Source organism: Sinocyclocheilus grahami, unplaced genomic scaffold (assembly GCF_001515645.1).
Source record: "Sinocyclocheilus grahami isolate Dianchi unplaced genomic scaffold, SAMN03320097.WGS_v1.1 scaffold697.1, whole genome shotgun sequence".
NCBI classification, from domain to species: Eukaryota; Metazoa; Chordata; class Actinopteri; order Cypriniformes; family Cyprinidae; genus Sinocyclocheilus; species Sinocyclocheilus grahami.
Genome location: NW_015505876.1, coordinates 335949 through 358290, shown reverse-complemented (window position 1 = coordinate 358290; position 22342 = coordinate 335949). Strand labels below are relative to the sequence as shown.

General features: G+C 38.4%; 2 protein-coding genes across 2 annotated transcripts in view; one reads left to right on the top strand and one right to left on the bottom strand.

The window, feature by feature from the left end:
* Window positions 1-8042: 8042 nt before the first annotated feature.
* LOC107559756 (small nuclear ribonucleoprotein Sm D1-like) lies at window positions 8043-11268 on the bottom strand. Its single transcript, XM_016243693.1, has 4 exons — window positions 11042-11268; window positions 10481-10557; window positions 8322-8513; window positions 8043-8239 (listed from the first exon to the last, which is right to left on the bottom strand). Exons 1-4 carry the CDS (start codon window positions 11053-11055, stop codon window positions 8160-8162), a joined length of 363 nt encoding a protein of 120 aa, XP_016099179.1. The 5' UTR covers window positions 11056-11268; the 3' UTR covers window positions 8043-8159.
* A 4121-nt stretch (window positions 11269-15389) lies between these two features.
* Window positions 15390-22342, top strand: part of LOC107559750 (cleft lip and palate transmembrane protein 1-like protein) — an 8730-nt gene continuing 1777 nt past the window's right edge. The window contains exons 1-16 of the mRNA XM_016243686.1: window positions 15390-15990; window positions 17025-17119; window positions 17257-17446; window positions 17535-17681; window positions 17787-17870; window positions 17959-18105; window positions 19044-19056; window positions 19119-19213; window positions 19306-19390; window positions 20942-21045; window positions 21329-21394; window positions 21475-21525; window positions 21611-21693; window positions 21782-21816; window positions 21909-21964; window positions 22045-22089. Coding sequence (XP_016099172.1) covers window positions 15826-15990; window positions 17025-17119; window positions 17257-17446; window positions 17535-17681; window positions 17787-17870; window positions 17959-18105; window positions 19044-19056; window positions 19119-19213; window positions 19306-19390; window positions 20942-21045; window positions 21329-21394; window positions 21475-21525; window positions 21611-21693; window positions 21782-21816; window positions 21909-21964; window positions 22045-22089 — 1461 coding nt within the window. The 5' untranslated portion in view covers window positions 15390-15825. The remainder of the gene's footprint in view (window positions 15991-17024; window positions 17120-17256; window positions 17447-17534; window positions 17682-17786; window positions 17871-17958; window positions 18106-19043; window positions 19057-19118; window positions 19214-19305; window positions 19391-20941; window positions 21046-21328; window positions 21395-21474; window positions 21526-21610; window positions 21694-21781; window positions 21817-21908; window positions 21965-22044; window positions 22090-22342) is intronic.

Sequence of the window (22342 nt, the reverse complement as noted above, 5' to 3'; positions counted from 1 at the left end):
TGAATAAGCTGATACTGCTGCAAAGGAAGCTGTTAATTTGCATACAGAGTGTCAAATCTTCTCTCAGACCTGCTCTGAATTGCTACATATTAAACAAATAGTAAAAGGAATGTGATTCCTATACCAACAACAAAGTGCATGAAAATCTTGCTTAAACTTCTAACAGACTTTTATACCCCTTTCACTGATGAGGTTTAATCAAGTGGTATAGGCCAAATATTCTTTAGGTCATTCAAGACCACCATGTACGTGTTCCTTCAACATGTAGAATGTTCTGCATAATTTCCCTTCCAAAACAAGTTCTCGTTTTCTCTGACATGTTTGTTGGCATTTAATGTAAGCTGGTGACAATTTTACTTAAGCTTTTCTTAACCAGAAAAAGGTTTTATTTGTGCAATTAAAACATCTTGTATAATTGTACTGTTCTACTTTAAACAAGTTGTTTTAATCAACCTTAAGCAGCTGTCACCACAGGAATGATTTTTCATGAAATTAAATCCTTAATTATCTACCTCTCTATAATCTTATTTTCCAAAGTTTAACCAACGGATATGTCTCGGATATGCCACATTTCACTTTGTCTAAGTTTTAGCTGTAAGCTTCCTACATAAGTTGGTTTAATTGTCATTTTGAACTTGAGAATTTGAGCTTTAAATATCATTATGCAGCCAATTAGCAGGTTGTATTATAATCTCACAACTCTAAAGAGTTCTTACAAACACGGGTTGTCCTTCCATTTACCCATGTATACTGTACAATAAAATTATTTTTTCTGCCTTGGATTGCAAGCTTTAATCAGATTGTTCGAGAATATTCTGACTTAGTTTGGTAAAGTGACTTACCACACATTCTCATGCTAAAATATAAAGTAATGTCTTCCTTTTAGTCATCACTATGTTTTCTTATGTCTATGTCTAGTAATCACCTAACCCACTTTACTGAAGTAAAATCCCCTAGATCTGATATCATTATTAAAACTTAAGATGAAGGACAAACATGACCTGTCACATAGCAAGAGAGAACTCCTGTCAGCTATTTAAAACTATAGCATTTATAATTGTAACATCTGTATTAGTATCTTAAAACCCCTCAACATTCTTCAAAAACCGTCCCTATATTCTATTATTTTCACATAAATGTATCTAATAAGAGTCCCTATAGTCTACAGTGTGGTGTACAAAAGACCAGGAAACAGAGTTATTTTTGGCAACTCTGTGCTCATCTGTTTACTTCAGATCTCAGCACTTAACTAACTTTCTTATCACAGAACAAGCTTCTCCAACAGAGAAAGACCTTTTTAATTGAACGCATCCCAGATATGCATAGTGATAGGGATGTAACGGTATGAAAATTTCTAATCACGATTATAGTGACCAAAATTATCACGGTTATTAGTATTATCACGGTATTGTTCAAATGTGATGGAGATGTTTTATATTTAAAAATCAACAAACAACAAATAAAATGACTTTTTGTTTGCATATTCACTAAAACAATAACATTACCAATGATGTTCGGATTTTAAATGACAACTTGACTGACAACAGTTTAAGAGCATGTTCAAATATTGAATGTAAATGTTCAAATAAAGTGTTGAAAAAGTTTCATAAAAAGGTAAACCTCACATTTCAGCCTTTAAATAAAGAAAAGATATGTCAAAATGATAATTGATTAATAAATGATTATATGTATTTTATCTGCTCCATAAATAATTCTAGATAACTTATCTGAATTGTTTAAATGTGTAGAATCCATATAAGCTTGTTTTTCATCAACATCAACAAAATTTACAGCAGGGCATGTAAATTCGGTCCGTTTTTGGCCAGACAGAAACTACACACAGGCTGAATGTAAATATAGGTCTCTGTAAATCCACTCTTTGACAGCAGGTGGCGCTGATGGAAAAGCAGAATTAGAGCTGTTTCTCGTAACCTCCGCGGACAAAGCAGTATTGCGATAAAGAACACTTCCTTTAGGTATTACATGGAGCGAAGATGAAAACAAAATGCCATCGAATCGTTCCTGAAGACAGTCAGAACCTTCAGAGGTACATTCATATAATTAATTCATTAATATATTCATTTGTATAATTCCCTTAGCACTCTTTTAAAACCTCCCAGCTTTTCCGCCCTGTTTTCACTCAAAATGAAACTACTCTGTTGCTGTGCTCACCTGAGACTGTTACTTAAAACTGTGCTTTATGCTGGACAGTATTTATTTATCGTGACTTGTTCAAAGCGCGGTAATCTAATACGGTTTTAATGATAATTAAAAGATGAAACAGTAATACTAACCGTGGGAAATTTTATCATGATTTATCGTCAAACCGGTAATCGTTACATCCCTACATAGTGATATCCGAGCAATCAAACACCATACACCCCCCCAATCAATGGCCTAAGCATGAAACGTACCTACAAAGTCTTTGAGGTGACCCGGCCGTGAGCGGGCGCGAACAGGTCGTGGAGAGGAGGGAACTAGACTTGGTGTTTGATGGGCCTGGAGAACTCAACAGAAGGGAAAATGGTGACTGAGATGGGAAGATGGGACCTTGAGGCAAAGTAAAGTCTGGGTGTTCGAGCTCCACGCTCCACTGTAGGAGTGGTCTGAGGCAGGGTACTGCTTCTTTGTGCAGCATCTTGACCTGGTACTGGCACTTTACGAAGATGGCTGGAGTGCCACCGGGTACCGTCGTTCAAAAGGTATGATGCCAGGCCAAACCGGCGGGTAATTCTCAGAGGAGAGGACCAGAATGAGGCCAGTTTGTTTCCCCTGTGAGGCCTACAAACCCTAACCCAGTCATTTACGGCAATGTCTGGCACTTTGGCATGGTTACGTTTGTCGAACTGTATTTTTTGACTGAAAGGACACCCTTGGGCCAGGTGTGCTCTGAGACTATTTTTAAGGGACTGATGAAACCGCTCCACGCCACCGTTAGCCTGGGGGTGATAAAGGGCTGTGCGGATGTGTTGAATACCCTTACTCTCTAGGTAGGATTTGAAGTCGCCTGAGATAAACTGAGGGCCATTGTCTGTTGTGATTATCTGTGGAAGGTCCCAGCATGAAAACAGAGTCCAAAAAATACACAATGACCTGGGAGGTGACAGAACCCGTAGCAGTCAATTCAGGCCATTTGGAGTGTAAGTCATAAACTACAACTAGGTAGCGCTGATTGTGGGGAACCCCGTGAATCTCACCGCAGATATCCAGCTGTAAGTGCTGCCAGGTTCCAGAGGGCTAGGCTAAGGGCCGGAGTGGTGGTGGAGGTGAGTGGCCTGTCTTACCACTCACGAGGCAGGCTGAACAGTCCTTGACCAGTGCTTCAATCTTGCTATCTATTCCTGGCCACCACACTCGGTCTCGGTAGCACTGTTAGCCATTTGCTAACACGCGTGCACGAATGGACCCTGGGACCACAGTGCAAAGCCCACGAGCCACGCAGACATCATTCCAACAGGACAGCTCATCTTTGACCGGGGACAAAGCAGCTAGTTCTCCAGAGACATTTTATGGCCAGCCACCCCGGATGTAAGTGCAGAGCTGTGAGAGGATAGGGTCCTGGTCAGAGGCTGTTTTGAGCTCCTGTAGTGACACCACATCCTGCAGGGGAATGTGTAGCATCTGAATAATGTCAGTTTCAACATCACTACTACCCGTGGATTTATTTTCAGCAGGAATGGAGCGGGACAAAAGGTCAGGCTACCACATTGTCACGGCCTGGGGTAAATTGCAGACTGTAATTATACTGCCGAAGATGATCGTACCAGCGATGCAGTCTCACTGGTTTGTGGCCCGTTCCCGATGTCACCAGGGCATGATGGTCCGTCCTCAGGGTGAAATGGCGACCATATAGGTACAGGTGCCATCTTTCACATGCCCAGACACATGCTAGTGCTTCTTGCTCCCCCACTGAATACCATTGCTCCGTTGGATTAAGGGCACAAGAGGCAAAGGCTATGGGCTTTTCGACACCATTCTGTACTTGAGAAAGCACAGCACCGATTGCTGTGGCAGATGCGTCGCAGGTGACCAGAGTGTCACAAGAGGTGCTAAAATGTGCTAGAACTGGTGGCGATGTAAGCTGAGCCTTAAGGGTAAGCACAACCTCTGTACATGCTTGAGTCCATACCCAGGGTTCATCTTTCCGCAATAATTGCCGCAGAGGGGCTGTAGTGGCTGAATACTGGGGAAGAAACTTCAAATAATAGCCTGTCATTCCCAGAAAGGAAGCTACCTGTGCTGGCAAAATTGGTTCAGAGATGGACTGAATAAGCCTCCACATTGGAATGAAGTGGATGAATGCCTTCTGCCGACAATTTGAATCCCACAAAGTCAATGGTTGGCACAGCAAAGAGACATTTGTCACCATTGAGGGTCAAGTGCTGCTTGGCTAGTGCATCAAACACCTTACTTAGGTGCTCATCATGGATGTGTCTAGTTGCCCCATGCACAACCACATCATCCAGATAAATAACCACACCTGGTATGCCAGCTAACACAGAAGTCATTATTTTCTGGACGCAGGAAGGGGTGGAGCTAAAGCCAAACGTCATCCTGGTATAGCGAAAGACCCCCGTGTGCATCACAAAGGCTGTCAGGTTCCTGCTGCTTGGATGTAAGGGCACCTGCAGATACCCTTCTCTAAGGTCCAACTTGGAGAACACTGTAGAGCCATAGAATTGGGCTGTGAGTTCCTCAGCAGTCGGCAGTGGATACTTGTGAGTGCTGCTTGGCTAGTGCATCAAACACCTTACTTAGGTGCTCATCATGGATGTGTCTAGTTGCCCCATGCACAACCACATCATCCAGATAAATAACCACACCTGGTATGCCAGCTAACACAGAAGTCATTATTTTCTGGACGCAGGAAGGGGCGGAGCTAAAGCCAAACGTCATCCTGGTATAGCGAAAGACCCCCGTGTGCGTCACAAAGGCTGTCAGGTTCCTGCTGCTTGGATGTAAGGGCACCTGCAGATACCCTTCTCTAAGGTCCAACTTGGAGAACACTGTAGAGCCATAGAATTGGGCTGTGAGTTCCTCAGCAGTCGGCAGTGGATACTTGTCAGGGATTACTGCCTTGTTTACATGCCGCAAATCCACACAGATACGTAGGGCACCTGATTTTTTTGTAGCCACCACCAGATTTGAAACCCAGGGCGAAGCATCCACAGGCTCAATGATACCTGTGTCTTGTAGCCGCTGCAGTTCAGCCGTCACCCCATCACGAAGGGCCAGGGGAATGCGGCGTAGTGGTTGAATAACAGGGGTGACAGTGGGATTGAGGAGAGGTTGATGGTTGAATGTGGTGAGGCAGCCCAGCCCTTCAAACAGTGCTAGCCACTGTTGCTGCCAGGTTGTAGTCACAGCCTGAATAGCAGCACCCCGAGTCCACCACCGTGAACCCCAAAGCAGCGAACAGATCTAGCCCCATCAAATTTGCTCCCTTTTTTGCCACATGAAATACAAACGAAGGGAGTGTTTTTGTCTCATAACAGTCAATTCAAGTGAGCCCAGTATTTCTATTTTGGAGTTGCTATACCTGCACAGGGCAGTAGAGGGTGCACCCAAGGTAAGAGAGTTAAAAAAACTCACTGCATGTGTCGGCATTCAGAAGAGATACACTAGCTCCTATGTCTAAGAGCAAAGGGCTGGGCAGTTATGAGCTCTGGTGTTATGAGAGTGAGATCCACATTTACCACAGCACTGCTGTTTTTGTGGTCGCATGCACTGTTGCCGTGTGAGATACATTACAGAATCAGGAGTATCAACAGCTGCTTCTGTGCCCCTGCCTGGTGACTGGTCCATGGGTGGGGGTGCATCCATGTGTGCTAGTTGGCTGGGTGTGGGCTTAGTTTGGTTTGCCAATGTGGCTGCACATTCTGCTGAACTCTCAATTTGATATGCATTGGCTATTGCTCTAGACCAGTGTTTCCCAACCTTTCTTTAGTCGCGGCACCCTTTGGAAATTTTAACAAATTTGGCCAATGGTGGCAATCAGTAGGCTAATTTCTAATGAAAAGACCAATTTATATGACAGATTTTAATGTAGATTTTAATGATTTTAATAAATATTTTATTAATATGTAAACATTGTGAGATAGCTAGTTATAATGGTAATTAAACAAAGTTTTGCTCACTCAGCGTATTTTTGATTTTACAGCTGGGTAATTTTGTTGCAGTAGCACGAGATAGCTTGATTTAAAACTTTGAATTTAATAAAAAATGGCAAGGAGGCTAAGCAGTTAATAATAAAATAAGAACAAATAAAGAAATGACTAATGATAGCACAAACAAAAAATAACAATAGGCCTACAAATTAAATAGTTTTTTAGTTTTTCAGGTAGGTCTATTAAGAGATTTTTTTTACTAATTATCCAAATAATGTTTAATCCTAAAAAGCTATTATTATCAGAGGACACGTGAGCATAGCGGTTAGCAGATCAATGAATGAGAGGGCAGCGTTACCAGAGTTGCCCGTTTACCACACCTTGTTACAACACAGTAGGGCTATTGCAGACAGAAACAATACTGTACTACATCGATGTTTCCTGTCAGCTTGATTTTTGAGTGGACTTTGCTGTTCCGATGAGCATGAACGGTATATGAGTGGAGCGACTGAGCGGAGCACACACGCATAGAGCGGATAATACACAGAGCGCCACACCATGTGAAAGTGAATCCTGAGCGGTGAATGAATTTTCGCAGCAAAAATAACAATAGGCCTACAAATTAAATAGTTTTTTAGTTTTTCAGGTAGGTCTATTAAGAGATTTTTTTTACTAATTATCCAAATAATGTTTAATCCTAAAAAGCTATTATTATCAGAGGACACGTGAGCATAGCGGTTAGCAGATCAATGAATGAGAGGGCAGCGTTACCAGAGTTGCCCGTTTACCACACCTTGTTACAACACAGTAGGGCTATTGCAGACAGAAACAATACTGTACTACATCGATGTTTCCTGTCAGCTTGATTTTTGAGTGGACTTTGCTGTTCCGATGAGCATGAACGGTATATGAGTGGAGCGACTGAGCGGAGCACACACACGCACAGAGCGGGATAATACGCAGAGCGCCACACCACGTGAAAGTGAATCCTGAGCGGTGAATGAATTTTCGCAGCCGGAATTTCAGTGCATCTCTAATTATATTATATAATAGCTGCTTTTTTGAACATTTTAGCAATTTAAAAATAGTAAAAAAATTTGTTTTTTTTTTACACGGTACCCCGGTTGGGAAACACTGCTCTAGACAGTGATAGATCTCAGATTCCAATAATAGAACTTCCCGAATTTTCTCATTATTTGTGTATGATGGGATATTGTCCTCTTTTGGAAGGCCAACCAAAGTAGTTTCGCTTTCACAACGAAACACAGCGCCTTCACGACATGGCGGTGGCGGCAGCAACAATACTACAGCGAGAATAAAAGTTACGCCTTCTTTCTTTGCGTGAACATTTGGGCGGCGTTATGCAAATCATCCCACATCGTGACGTAGACATGTGGGGGCGTGTTAGAACGAGCCGTTTTAGGTAGGTGTGGTTGACTCTTAACTTTTATAAAGAATATCTCTTTGGATTTGAGACTTTAGTCTTTGTAACTTTACAGATCTTCTTTATGCACCAAGAGCTTGAAACACTCCAAAGAGAAAGGAAAACATGAAATCGTATCATATGACCCCTTTAAGTATAGAAATCTTAATATTAAAATTCCCTTGTTTTCCAGGGTTCCCATGAACAGCAAACTTCAGATACGAGATGAAGGGAGAGGTTTTCAGTAGCAACTGCAGTAAACACACTGAATTAATGGAACAGAAAAACAAACTCTATTGTGGTCTAAATTCACTTTAAATAAATAATATTATTCGACTTCAACTGGCCATTATCATTTAAATAAAGTGGTACATCCTCCAGCAAACACCTACCCAAGTTAAATTGAGCAGTTTATTGACAAAAATGTAGAAAAATAACCAGACACCTTTGCAGAAATATCTCTGCCTTATATGATCAGTACAAACAGCTCAGCAGCATAAGACGCAAAACAGTTTTCAAAAGAAATGAATTTAATGTACAAAATTCAAACAATCGAGAAAAAAATATTTTCTAAACGAAAAAAAGAAAATGCAGTACAAAGCACACAAATGTACAGTGGCTTGAGAGATTCATCTCCTCGGCCCGCCGCGTCCACGTCCTCTTCCTCTGCCACGACCCCGTCCTCCTCTTCCTCGAGCACGGCCAGCCACTGTAAGAAAGAGACGCAAACAAATTAACATTTTCTGTGATCAGTTTGTCATGTTCAGTTCAGACGGTTTTCCAACACTCACCAGCCTCTCGCTTCTTTGCCTTGACTTTGGGCTCGATGTCGACCAGCAGCGTGTCCAGAGGAAGACTGTCGGGCAGGATGAAGTAGCGGATGTTGTTGCCACGGATACTGAGAGACTCCAGCTGAGTGGGCTCTCGGTTTTTGAGGGTCATCTTCACAGCTTTGACGTGAGTGTTCATACTGACATCCACACCTGTTCACAGGATTCAAAGAGAAAACATTCAGCCATCTGTCAATTCAAGAATCACTCTTTAAAGGATGTTCACTTCCAGAATTAAAATTTCCTCATTTATTCACCCCCATGTCATCCAAGATCATGTCTTTGTCTCCAGTTGCAAATAAATTAACGTTTTTGAGGAAAACATTACAGGATTTCTCTCCATATAATGGACTTCAATGGGGACCAACGGGTGGCAAATTGCATGTTCAGTGCAGCTTCAAAGGGCTCTACACGATCCCTTATCTTATCTAGCGAAACAATCTGTCATTTTCTTAAAAATAAATTAAAATAAGTATATACTCTTTAACCACAAATACACGTCTTGCACTAGCTCGACTTCACACATTACATAATCGCGTTGGAAAGGTCACACACGGTTAGCTCTTCGTCTGTGTACTCCGATTCAAAAAGTTAGGATAGGGTGAAAAACTCCATCTCATTTTCTCCTCCAACTTCACAATCGTCAGACATTGTTGTTTTACCTTTTTTTGTAAAGGGCGTTTGACTTTCTTTGCGTGTTCGCATTGTAAACGCTGGGTCGGTTCTTCCGTAGGGTTGGGTATCGATTGTTTTTTTTTTACAATACCGGTGCCAAATCAATATTTTTAAGACTGTACCGGTGCCTAAATCGATACTTAAAAAAAATATATATATGGATAACATTAAAGAACATTACAAATATTTAAAAATAAATATACATAGCATTCACATGCTCCTCGGATGCTCTCATTTCCCGAGTTGTGCTTCCCTAAGGCTAATAAATGTATTTCACGATCTGGGTCATTATTTAATACAAAACCACACATAATGTTTCTACTGTATCTGTCAATCACTCTGATGTTTAGTTAAAATGAGTGAATTGACCGAGTGCTGTCTGTCACTGTCTTTAATCAGTTCTGTGAATGACTGTATGGTAGGCTATGCCACATGCACTGTAATACGTTTTATATTAAATTTTCAAATGAAAATAGCAACATGATCGTTTTATAAAGTATGCGTTCATATGTGTTACGGGCTAGATTTCCGCTGGAGGAAACCACTGTGGTGTGATGAGGGGTGAACGCAGCGAAAACTTTACAGTAGATGGGAAACCGATTGCTCCCTCGTGACCTTTTGTAAACTGTATTTATGACAAAGAACTGCACAGATATTATAACAATCTATCAATAAACACACACCTTGTGTCCTCTTTTTCTGTTTGAGTCGGCTCGCGCTGCGCCGCCGTGGTCTGCAGAATTGAAAAGCGTGCTGAAAGACGAGGAGGAGACGACATCTGCCGCCATTTTCATATGAAATTTAGAGGGGACTGACTCTGAGGCGATCACGAATTTGTGTATGGTTTATGGAGCCCCGCTAAAAACGGCCTAGCGATGCCCATGCTTCTTACGGCCATTTCAGAGAACCAGGACAAATATTTCAATCGATCGCTCTGGCATTTAAGTGGCATCGAAATGATTCGGTTCGAGTACATACCGGTTACATGGGTACCGGTGCCATATTTGTACCGGGTTTCGGTACCCAACCCTATTCTTCCGCCTACGTCACACGTGACCTTTCCAACGTGATTACGTAATGCGTGAAGTCCAGCAAGTGCTACAGAAGCATTTATGGTTAAAAAGGTTTTTTTTAAAGAAAATGACTCATTCCTCGGCTGGGATCGTGTAGAGCCCTTTGAAGCTGCAATTTTGGACCTTCAACCCATTGGAGTCCATCATATGGAGAAAAATCCTGGAATGTTTTCCTCAAAAATCTTCATTTCTTTGCGACTGAAGACAGCAATTAATGCAAGACATGAACATCTGGGATGGCACGGGGGTGAGAAATTATCAGGAAATGTTTATTCCGGAAGTGAACTAATTCTGTAATGTAAACTTGACGCAGATACATTGACACCGGTGTAAACGTTCCTATTTTGTTGCATTATTGTGAATCATAATTACCTGTAATGGTGCCGTGGACCTGTGTGCCATTCTTCAGCTCAATGGTGACAGTTTCATGGCTCAATTTCATCAAAAACCTGTGGGATCCCAATCAAAAACATGGACTTTTACATTAACAACCCTACAGCAGCACAAATATCGCCTTTTGCCAAATCCATTACATAATGACACCGTCTTCAGTTTTATTTATGTAGGAGTTCGACAGCTAGAAATATGAAATTGTACTTTAAACCTCTTAATTTAGTCTTAATTGTATAATATGTCCCTAGTAACAAATACACGGATTGCATTTGTAGTAACAAGCAAACAGAAAGTTACTAGCATTAAAAGTGGTTGTTTCTATTGCTGCATTTGTTAGATTGAATGCACAATTTCATCAATCTAAGACTAACCCCACGAATACATGTTTAAAACAAGAAAAACCCAAACAATCTCATCCTGCTGCAGCTAGCGGCTAGCTAACAGCTACACACAATCTATCTCCATCCGTCAGATTACATCACGTGTCGCTGCGGAGAATCGGTGCATATTAATAATATAACACATATAGAGGGTTATTACCTGACGAGTTTCATGCTGGCGGTGGATTTTGAGAGTAAATCAGAAAAAAATGTAGCACAAAACGACAGAAGAGCGTCGGACGCTGCTGGATCTTCTTCTTCTTTTACTGGTGTTAATGGCGGTTGGCAAACCAACTGAAATGGTGCATTCCCGCCACCTACTGGATAGGAGTGTGGAGCGCACAATGATTGGAAGTTTGAGAACTGTAGCCAAGATTGCACAGACACAGCTAAGGACAGTGTTGGGGAAAGTTACTTTTAAAAGTAATGCATTACAGGGGTACTCCATTAAGTAACTAATTACGGTACTTAGTTACTTTTTATGGAAAGCAATGCGTTACGTTACTTTTGCGTTACTTTTTAAATCTGGACAGGGTTTGCTTGTTTGTTTTTAAAATAAAAAAGTTATATTTTTGGCAAATATAAAAGCCTTTTCACACTAAAAGTGAAATGAATAAGCCTCAGGCTGAAGGGAAAGTACAGGAGAATGCAGAAGAAATTTCAACACACTTCAGCAATAATAAAAAACACATAAATGTTGTCTAGAGTCATTTTTGAATCATCGAAGGTCAGAAGCAAAGACATTGGTTAATAGAATGGGATTAAATACATAAAGGATATTTGTGTTGTTTAACATTTAATTATTGCAGGTTTGCGTCATATTCTGAGTTGCATTATTTTTATTCATTTTGAGGAATACTGAATCTGTGTGTTTTTTTTTTGTGCGTGAGATGAATTAATGCATATTCATTTTTATTTTAGAACTACGGTAACATCTGATTTCTCTCAACATGGGGACAGGAGAGCAAGACATTGGTTAATAGAATGGGATTAAATACATAAAGGATATTTGTGTTGTTTAACATTTAATTATTGCAGGTTTGCGTCATATTCTGAGTTGCATTATTTTTATTCATTTTGAGGAATACTGAATCTGTGTTTTTTTTTTTTTGTGAGTGAGATGAGTTAATGCATATTCATATTTATTTTAGAACTACAGTAACATCTGATTTCTCTCAAGATGGGGACAGGAGAGCCGTCAATCAATAAACTGGCTATTATCAAATAAACTATTTGAAAATGTAACTCAGATATTCTCTTGTAAATTAAAAAGTAATGCGTTACTTTACTAGTTACTTGAAAAAAGTCATCTGATTACGTAACTTACCCCCAACACTGGCTAAGGGTTTATGATTTTCTTCTAAAATATCTAAGAGATACAGATTTGATTAGAAGAATTCTGTTTTTTTTTGTAGTATATAATATATTGGTTCAGCGAGGCCTCACACTCCATCCCAGTAGGTGGCGGAAATGCACCTTAAGCTGGTTCGCCAACCGCCATTAAACACAAAAGAAGAAGAAGAAGAAGAACTATAGCCAAAAATAAAAAAAGAATTGGGGAATCACTTCCCGTGCGAAACCGAAGCAGAATTTGTGACAACGCATGGACGGCATGCCACTACACGCCAAAATCACTGTAATATTTCACACAGTGGAAGATACATTTAAAATATTTAACGTTATCGGTATCGGCCAAAATTTTCATATCGGTGCATCCCTAATGTATCTTAAATAGTATTATTTTTTATAGTATATATTTTTATTTATTTTTTGGTTAGATCAGTATCTTTTCTTTTTTTAATTGTTGAAATTATGATATATATTTTTACAATTAAGTCCACATACACAAGAAAGAAGAGCAATCTTAATCTGTCAGACAGCATTTAAGAAGAGAGAGAGAGAGAGAGAGAGAGAAATACAATAAAGTAATAATAATAATAATAATAAAAACACACACATATAAACAACTAAACAATAGTTCAAATTATCTTCCTCCTTCCATAGGACAAAATCAAGGACTACAGTGGGGGAACTATACAATAAAAAAAAATCCTCCATGAAATCTAACAGTATGTCATTCTTTTAGTTATTAATTTGCATTAGAGGCTCTTTCAGAGATTCCATTTCTAATAAAAATAAATTACATTTTGGTATGCCTTACATTACAAGAATACATTGACAGTAATTACTATGGTTAAATTCAGATATATACAGATGCATCGGAGTGGGGAAAAGGGTCAGTGAAGAACTGTCAGTATATACAGGTGAACTGTTGGTTAGCTTTACAGTGGATAGAAGATGCAAGGCCACTTTGTTCAGAGTCAAGCTCATCGTTAACTAGTTTACAGTGTAATTCAACCAGCAGACCAGATATTTTAATAGAGATGAGAGAAACACTACATAGAATTATGTGTGACGTGACATGTGGCCAAGTATGGTGACCCATACTCGGAATTGGTGCTCTGCATTTAACCCATCCAAAGTGCACACACACTGTGAACACACACCCGGAGCAGTGGGGGTTTATGCTGCGGCACCCGGGGAGCAGTTGGGGGTTCGGTGCCTTGCTGAAGGGCACCTCAGTCGTGGTATTGAAGGTGGGAGAGAGCGCTGTACATTCACTCCCCCCACCTACAAACGAGACTCGAACCCACAACCTTTGGGGTATGAGTCCAACTCTCTAACCATTAGGCCACGACTCCCCTACTTTATTATGGGGTTTATGGTGGGTTTTTTTATGGATCCCAACACACAACAGAATTAAAGGAAATTAAATAGCTGATAAAATAGCAAAGGAAGTTACTAAAAGTATTCATATTGATTTTACAGTTAATATCAGCAAGGCAGAAATCAAGAGCATCATTAATAAGAGATTGGAGGAAAGGTGGCAAAGTCAGTGGGAAGAAAAACAAGAGAAGGGCAATGGTTTCATAGGATTCAAAGGAAAGTGTGAGGAACACAGGGAGGAGTAAGTGAAGAAATAATAACATCGAGGCTTAGGTTTGGACACACTGGACAAGATAGGTAAACATAACACAGGGAAATGTGATTTCTGTGGGCAGGAAGAGACAGTAGAACATGTTATGATATATTGTCAGAAATATGAAACAGAAAGAAGACATTGATTCAAAAATTGGGAGAGATGAAAATATGATTTGATTTAATAGATATTTTGCGGAAAGAGTCAAAAGACAAGTGTGATAATCTATTGTTTCAATATAGAGAAACTAATTTAAGTGGAAGAATATCGTTTTTTTTATGTTTTTTATTTTTTTAAAGGGGTCATATGATACGATTTCAATGTTTCCTTTCTCTTTGGAGTGTTACAAGCTCTTGGTGCATAAAGAAGATCTGTAAAGTTGCAAAGACTAAAGTCTCAAATCCAAAGAGATACTCTTTATAAAAGTTAAGAGTCAACCACGCCTACCTAAAACAGCTCATTCTAACACGCCCCCACATATCTACATCACCATGTGGGAAGATTTGCATAACGCCGCCCAAATGTTCACGTAAAGAAAGAAGGCGTAACTTTTATTCTCGCTGTATTATTGTTGACACCGCCGCCATGTTGTCATGAAGACGCTGTGTGCTTCGTTGTGAAAGAGAAACTACTATGTTTGGTCTTCCAAAAGAGGACACGGCTAGAAATCAGTGTTAAGTTGTATTTACAGCACTGTTCCAGAACACTTCAACCCAAATATTCAGATGTGTGCAGCGCATTTTATGGAGGACTGTTTCCTGATCCTGGGACAGTAGACTACAATGCCGGCTGTTCTGACTCAAAGACTGTAAGTATGTTTTCATTTAAAGAATTTGCCACTGATGATTCAAACACGAGTTTTGAGCAGTGTAGAGTAGCGCTTGTTGTTTGTCATTTCTCCGATCACAAATGCAGACAGAGTTTTATGTTTACGCGGCGCGATGCAACGCAACGCGTAAAAAGACAGTATAAATCATTATAATCCGTAATTATGTCCCCGCTGGATGCAACAAATGCCTCGTTTATAATCAGTTTGAATGTTTATGTCTCGTCGCTCCGGGACACGGCATCACAATATGGTGAGGGGCGTAACATTTCCGTCACACGCTTGAGGTATTCGGCCAATCACAACGCACTGGATAGCTGACCAATCACAGCACACCTCGCTTTTCAGACTTTTGTGACATCAGTGACACATTTCAGAAAGGCGGGGCATAGAGGAGAAACAATAATGTACAGTATGTGGAAAATAATGTGTTTTTTGAACCTTAAACCGCATAAACACATTTCATTACACCAAATACACAAAATAATGTTCTTTTTAGCAACATCACATGACCCCTTTAAATAACAATGCATATGACATCCTAGTCCACCCTCCATACCAGGTGGTGGCGGTAATGCACCAATAAGTTGTTTGCCAACCGCGAATAAACCCAAGAAGAAGAAGAAGAAGAACCAAATAATGTTATTTTTAGCAACATCACATGACCCCTTTAAATAACAATCTATATGACATCCTAGTCCACCCTCCATACCAGGTGGTGGCGGTAATGCACCAATAAGTTGTTTGCCAACCGCGAATAAACCCAAGAAGAAGAAGAAGAAGAAGAAGGAGGAAGTGAAACCCGGAAGTAAGCGCTCATTGAAGCATCGCGTCAAAAGCGAATCGAGCGATAAATGAAAGAGATTAAACACGCTCGCTTTATCATGAGCAGCCATCTGTGACTTTATACGCGGTATCTGAGGATGCTGGAGTCTAACGCGGATGCGATATCAGAGTAGCAGTCTGGAGAGGTTATGAACGACGCTGGTGTGTGGCTCCGGAGCGTCTGTGCGTCAGGACTGATCGACAGCTGATCTCAGCTTTGTTTTCCGCACCGAGCGTCCGAACAGCATGTTGATGAGCGGCTGCTGCTCATGCGTGTCCTCTGAAGCGGCGTGCTGGGCTTGACGCAGTCGGGATGTTTCCTAAGAGCTCGCTGACGGCTCTGATCGTGGGGCTCTTCCTCCTCTACGTGCTGCACACGTGCTGGGTCATGTACGGGATCGTGTACACCAAACCCTGCGAAAACCCCCAAAGTGACAGCTGCATCTCCCCCTACCTGGCCGCAAAACCTCGACTGCAGGCGAGTAAACCACGTGCTGTCACATGTGAACGTTTACTTTCAGACAGCGCATGGAAACGCGCAGGTCTTTATAGAGCGACATACTGGAGCATACTGCATACTAAGATGTGGACTATTAATTAATAATAAAAAAAATGACATTACATTTTGGTACATTAGCACAATGGAAGGGGCCCCAATTCTACAATTTAAAAGGCATCTGTATAGTTTCTTGTGAAAAGGCCAGATTTATACTTTGAAACATTTCAGTTTCTAATTTAGTTAATTAATTGTTTTTTTCGTAACTCATTATAGCACTGTACTAAATATGTATTAACTAATTACATTTCCTATTCATTATTCATACTTTTATTGATCAATTTATTTATTTTTATTGAAATTAATCATTTTATATTTATTTTAGTCACATTTTATTTATCCATTTATTAATACATTTTAATAAAATTTTATTTGTTGAACTATTTATTTTAATCAAATTTGTATTTATATTTATGTATGTTAATGTATTTTATTTATTGATATATTTTATCCTACTGTTTTATTTATTCATCTATTTATTTTAATCTAATTCATATTTATATATTTTAATCTAATCTTATTTTTAAAAAAATTTATTCTATATATTTGTGTATTTAAATCAAAATTTTATTTATTTGTATCTATTTATTTTAATATCAAGTTTATCTATTTATTTATATTTATATACATTTTATTTATATATCTAATTATTTATTCATCTTTTTATTTAAATATTTTTCACATTTTTAAATTTTTTATCTTTATTTATTTTAAAATAATTTTTAATGTATTTTACTCATTTATTTAAATTCTATTTTTAATTTAATTTAATTCTATTTTTTATATAATTGTATTTTTACACTGCTTTTCTCTAAACATTTCCACATTTCACTTGCATTAGCAGACATTTATTCCGTTTATTTATTTGAATGGCAAATAATCAACATTATACAATACAAAATACATTCCGGTAAAAATAAGAATATATAATAATAAATGCAACGTGTGTTTAACAGCTCAGCGTCTACACTGCATTAAGACCCAATGCTGATGGTGGACACAGTCTGATCCACAGAGAGGAAGAGTTTGATGTCAACACCAGGTTTGAGAGGTAAAAGAGAAGTCATTTAATAGACGAAACTAACGTTATATCACTGTTACTCTGTATTTTCGTCATGTAGGGCTTCATTTGTGTCCATTATATGCAACTTATCACATACCAGATTTGCTCTGACACATCTTTTCAAGGTTAGTTAATGTGTCTTTGCCGAAGAAGACCCGTAAAAATGGGACGCTGTACGCCATGGTGTTCCTCCATCAGGCAGGAGTCTCGCCGTGGCAGGATCCACATCAGGTGCATTTAGTCACGCAACTGACCACATACATGCTCCCCAAACCTCCAGAGATCAGCCTGATCACGGGGCAGGACGAGCCGCAGGTGAGCTGACGCCCACGTCCTGCATCTGAACAAGTTTTGTTTCCGTGCTCCTGTTTACATTACACAAACCAATCTGATTTGTACTCAGAAACCGGACCAGCAGAAGCAGAGTAGCGACTCTGAGCTGGACCGGCCCGTTTCTCACTGGCGTTCCCGTCTGACGGTGAATGTGGTGTCCGAGAACTTCCAGTTTGATCGAGAGGCGCTTCCTGGAGACGTGCACCGCTACATGAGAGCGTGAGTCCATCAGGTTCATTCATATTACACCTGACCTCTGCAATGACCTTTAGTCCATTAAAGGAGACACATTATGCCCCTTTTTACAATATGTACACATCAGGTGCATTTAGTCACGCAACTGACCACATACATGCTCCCCAAACCTCCAGAGATCAGCCTGATCACGGGGCAGGACGAGCCGCAGGTGAGCTGACGCCCACGTCCTGCATCTGAACAAGTTTTGTTTCCGTGCTCCTGTTTACATTACACAAACCAATCTGATTTGTACTCAGAAACCGGACCAGCAGAAGCAGAGTAGCGACTCTGAGCTGGACCGGCCCGTTTCTCACTGGCGTTCCCGTCTGACGGTGAATGTGGTGTCCGAGAACTTCCAGTTTGACCGAGAGGCGCTTCCTGGAGACGTGCACCGCTACATGAGAGCGTGAGTCCATCAGGTTCATTCATATTACACCTGACCTCTGCAATGACCTTTAGTCCATTAAAGGAGACACATTATGCCCCTTTTTACAATATGTAATAAGTCTCTGGTGTTCCCAGAATGCGTCTGTGAAGTTTCAGCTCAAAATACTTCACAGATAATTTATTATATAATTTTAAAAATCAGTATTTTGAGTGGAAGCAGAAACACGCTGTTTTTCGGCCTGTGTCTTTAAATGCAAATGAGCTGCTGCTACCCGCCCCCTTTTCCAGAATAGAGCTGCGCCTTTACAGCTCGGACCTGCTAAAAACTTCTGTTTTGGTTCTGATTATCATGTTTATCGCGCTGAAATCATGTGTTTTAAACCATATTCGTTTAAACTTCTGATATACTGTTCTCTGAGTGCACACATCCGAAGCACACGCACAGAAAGCGGCTGTCACAGCATGCGAGTACTAAACTAAGTTATCATTCACACACAAGTTTAACCATTAAAAAAAATAACTAATAATTAACAGCAATATCAAATGTATTAATAATGATTAATTATTTGTCCATCAAGTAATGTAGTTCATTCAATTAACAGTTTTGGATTGCTGTTAAAGAATTAATTTATATAAAATAATTGCATATGATTATATAATAATAATAATAAAGTTGATGATGATGATATATTTAGTTAATATATATTATGATAGATATGTCAATATAATATTAATAATATATATATATATTTTAATTAATATAATTAATTTAATATGTATATCTTTAGACATTTGTGTATGTGCATGCTTATGTACATATTTTCTTTTTTCCCCCTCTTTTTTTTATTAAATAATAATAAGAAATTAATCATTAAAGCAATAAACCTTGAGTGTTTAAGGGTTTTGAACTTATATTTCCATTATGTAAAGTAATTCACTTCATTAACTGTTTTAGATTGCTGAACACTGTCAGATTAATATAGAAAATAAAAGTATAGAAGTCAAAAGGATATTTGTCGTTGCACTCTAGGCTTCACTGAAAAGGATGCTGATGAAATCAAGGGGATATTTGTGGACACCAATCTGTATTTCCTCGCTCTCACCTTCTTTGTGGCCGCCTTCCATGTAAGATTCATCAGATTGTTCATGCTGCAGACACTGATGGAGTTCATATTTCACTTCATTCAAACATTACTGTGTTTTTTTTTTTTTTGCAGCTTTTGTTTGATTTTCTGGCTTTCAAAAATGACATCAGTTTCTGGAAACACAAGAAGAGCATGGTTGGGATGTCCAGTAAAGCAGGTCTGCAAACACCTTTTGTTCAACAGGAACCTTCCCTTCACACCGCATCTAATACATGCAAAGTGTTTCTGCGGAAGTGAAAGGTTGTTTTGGGTTAAATATGGTCAAATGAGTGAAACTCAACAGAATGCAATAGAATTTCATAATATCATTAGGATTGCTATTGTAATCTAAAACTAAAACCATAAAATAAAATAAAAATGTTAACTTAAATAAAATATTAAAAAACAAATATATTTCATTTCAGCTAGTTTTTTGTATAACTTGAAGTGCTAAAATAATTCAAACTAAAACTGAAAAAAAAAAAAAAAAAAAAAAATAAATATATTAATAGTCAGGCATATTTACAACAAAAATCTATTTATGACATATTAAAAGACTAATTACTTTCACCCCAAATACTAATTAGTTGTAATTGTACATTTCTAAAATGTGCCACTATCCTAGGTTTTGCCCGTTTGTCAGCAATAATTTTTTACTCATTTAAAACACAATAAAATTTAATGTGCTCCTTTATTCTTTTATATATTTTAATATGTACACGTCAGAATAAGCATGTTGTTTGAATTTTTACATAAATATTGTGTTACACTGAATGACAATGTAACATTATTTTAAACAAATTTTGACATTATATTCTCCAAAAACTTATTTGAAACCTTAAAAGTAGACACTTTACTTACATTTAATGTGCTTTCTATGGACATAAAATCACTTTTGTACATTTATTTTGATGCGGACATCTTAACGTCTTTGACCCTATTATATATACATTATATATATATATATAATGATGATGATAAATTCATCAAAATGACTAAAATTAAAAATGCAAACAAATTAAAAATATCTTTAAAATAACATGTCAATAATACTAAAATATCACTGTTTATAGTTTACAAAAAATAATGATGATACTGAGTGGACCCTACTTTCAGTGTTATTCGACTGTTTATAAATATAAATATAAATGATAGAAAATACAAATTTGCGTGTCAGATATGTATATTTAATGAATCTATTTTATGATATATGTTCATATTTAAGTATATACCGTTTCAAATATAGCTTCATTCTTTATTTGATTCAGTACATTTTTATTTATAAATGTGGAAATTAATTCGATACGGTTGCATCACTTATATTAATATGAGCCAGACCGTTCAGCAACATGTGTTTGCATGCATCACAGATGATTGGATTTATAGTTTACAAAAAATAATGATGATACTGAGTGGACCCTACTTTCAGTGTTATTCGACTGTTTATAAATATAAATATAAATGATAGAAAATACAAATTTGCGTGTCAGATATGTATATTTAATGAATCTATTTTATGATATATGTTCATATTTAAGTATATACCGTTTCAAATATAGCTTCATTCTTTATTTGATTCAGTACATTTTTATTTATAAATGTGGAAAATAATTCGATACGGTTGCATCACTTGAGCCAGACCGTTCAGCAACATGTGTTTGCATGCATCACAGATGATTGGATGTGGGTTGATGTGAGGTGTGTGTGTGTGTGTGTGTGTGTGTCTCAGTGCTGTGGAGGTGTTTCAGCACCGTTGTGATCTTCCTGTATCTGCTGGATGAGCAGACCAGTCTGCTGGTTCTGCTTCCTGCTGGGATCGGCTCTTTGATCGAGGTACCGCAAGATTTCACTCGTGCTTTTGTGTTCATCGTTGTTCCTGCTGCAGATTTATTTGGATCAAGTGGACAGAATGAACATAAATCTTTATTGTGGTTTATTTATATTTATGCACGTATTTTATTCACATCTTATTTGTATTATCAGTGTGTTGTTGCTGTCTCTGTGTACTGGAAGCTTGTGACACTAAACCAAATTGCTTGTATGTGCAATAAAGCTCTTTCTGAAACGCACTGCTTTGGTCTTTGTATATTTTGACGTTTTTGCTCTTGTTTTTCAGGTGTGGAAAGTGAAGAAGGCTTTTAAAATACACGTCGTATGGAGGGGCTTGACTCCCACGTTCCTGGTAAACTTTTGTGGTTTTTCTTTCGTGATTTTCTTACTAATAAGGGATTATTCTTTAACTCTGAGTTGTTTGGGGAACAGTTTGGGAAGCTTGATGAATCTGAGAAACGAACCGAGGAATATGACACGCTGGTGAGTTAAAGCTTCATCCAAACCGCAGTCTTCTGATTATGTTTTGATATCTGAAGTCTGATTTGAATGTTGTTCCTCTGAGCAGGCGATGAAGTATCTGTCTTATCTGCTGTATCCTCTGTGTATCACCGGGGCGGTTTACTCTCTTGTGTTTGTCAAGTACAAAAGGTGAAGAGTCCTGAATATATTCATGGCTAAAACTTTTTTACTGTTATCTAAAGTGCACAGCTGATGAATATCTGTTGTGTTTGAACAGCTGGTACTCCTGGATTATTAACAGTTTAGTCAATGGTAAGTTTCATTTTGTAGCTCTGTCTGACTGATGGATTCATTTAGAAACATTCATGATGGAAATGTAATTGATGGTTGTTGTTCTCGGTCAGGGGTGTACGCCTTTGGATTCCTCTTTATGCTGCCTCAACTCTTTGTAAATTACAAGGTTTGTTCGGTCTCATATCTCTTGCATTCAGAATAATGAAATGATGTTTGATTTAATAATCAATGCTTTTGTCTTAACAGCTGAAATCCGTCGCTCATCTTCCCTGGAAAGCCTTTATGTACAAGGTGAGAGACGATACTACAGTCGGGAAGCTCTCTGATGCTGTTTGCATTGTTAATGCATCATATATACAGAGACAGTATTTGTTTTGACCGATAATACTGCTTTTAATGTATCAACATGGCTCTGAATTGGAGAAAAAAAATTGTATATAAAATATTTTTCTATATTAAATTTAATAAATAATTTTATTTTACAATTCTCCATATTTTCTATTTGCATTATGCATTATTTTGTATATATATATATATATATATA

Bases quoted from the DNA above. Each gene is read 5' to 3' on its own strand.
- LOC107559756 (XM_016243693.1), bottom strand. The intron at 8,514-10,480 runs GTAATTATGATT...TCCTGTGAACAG, and splicing joins GGTCCACGGCACCATTACAG to GTGTGGATGTCAGTATGAAC. The intron at 8,240-8,321 runs GTGAGTGTTGGA...TCTTTCTTACAG, and splicing joins GGCAAAGAAGCGAGAGGCTG to TGGCTGGCCGTGCTCGAGGA.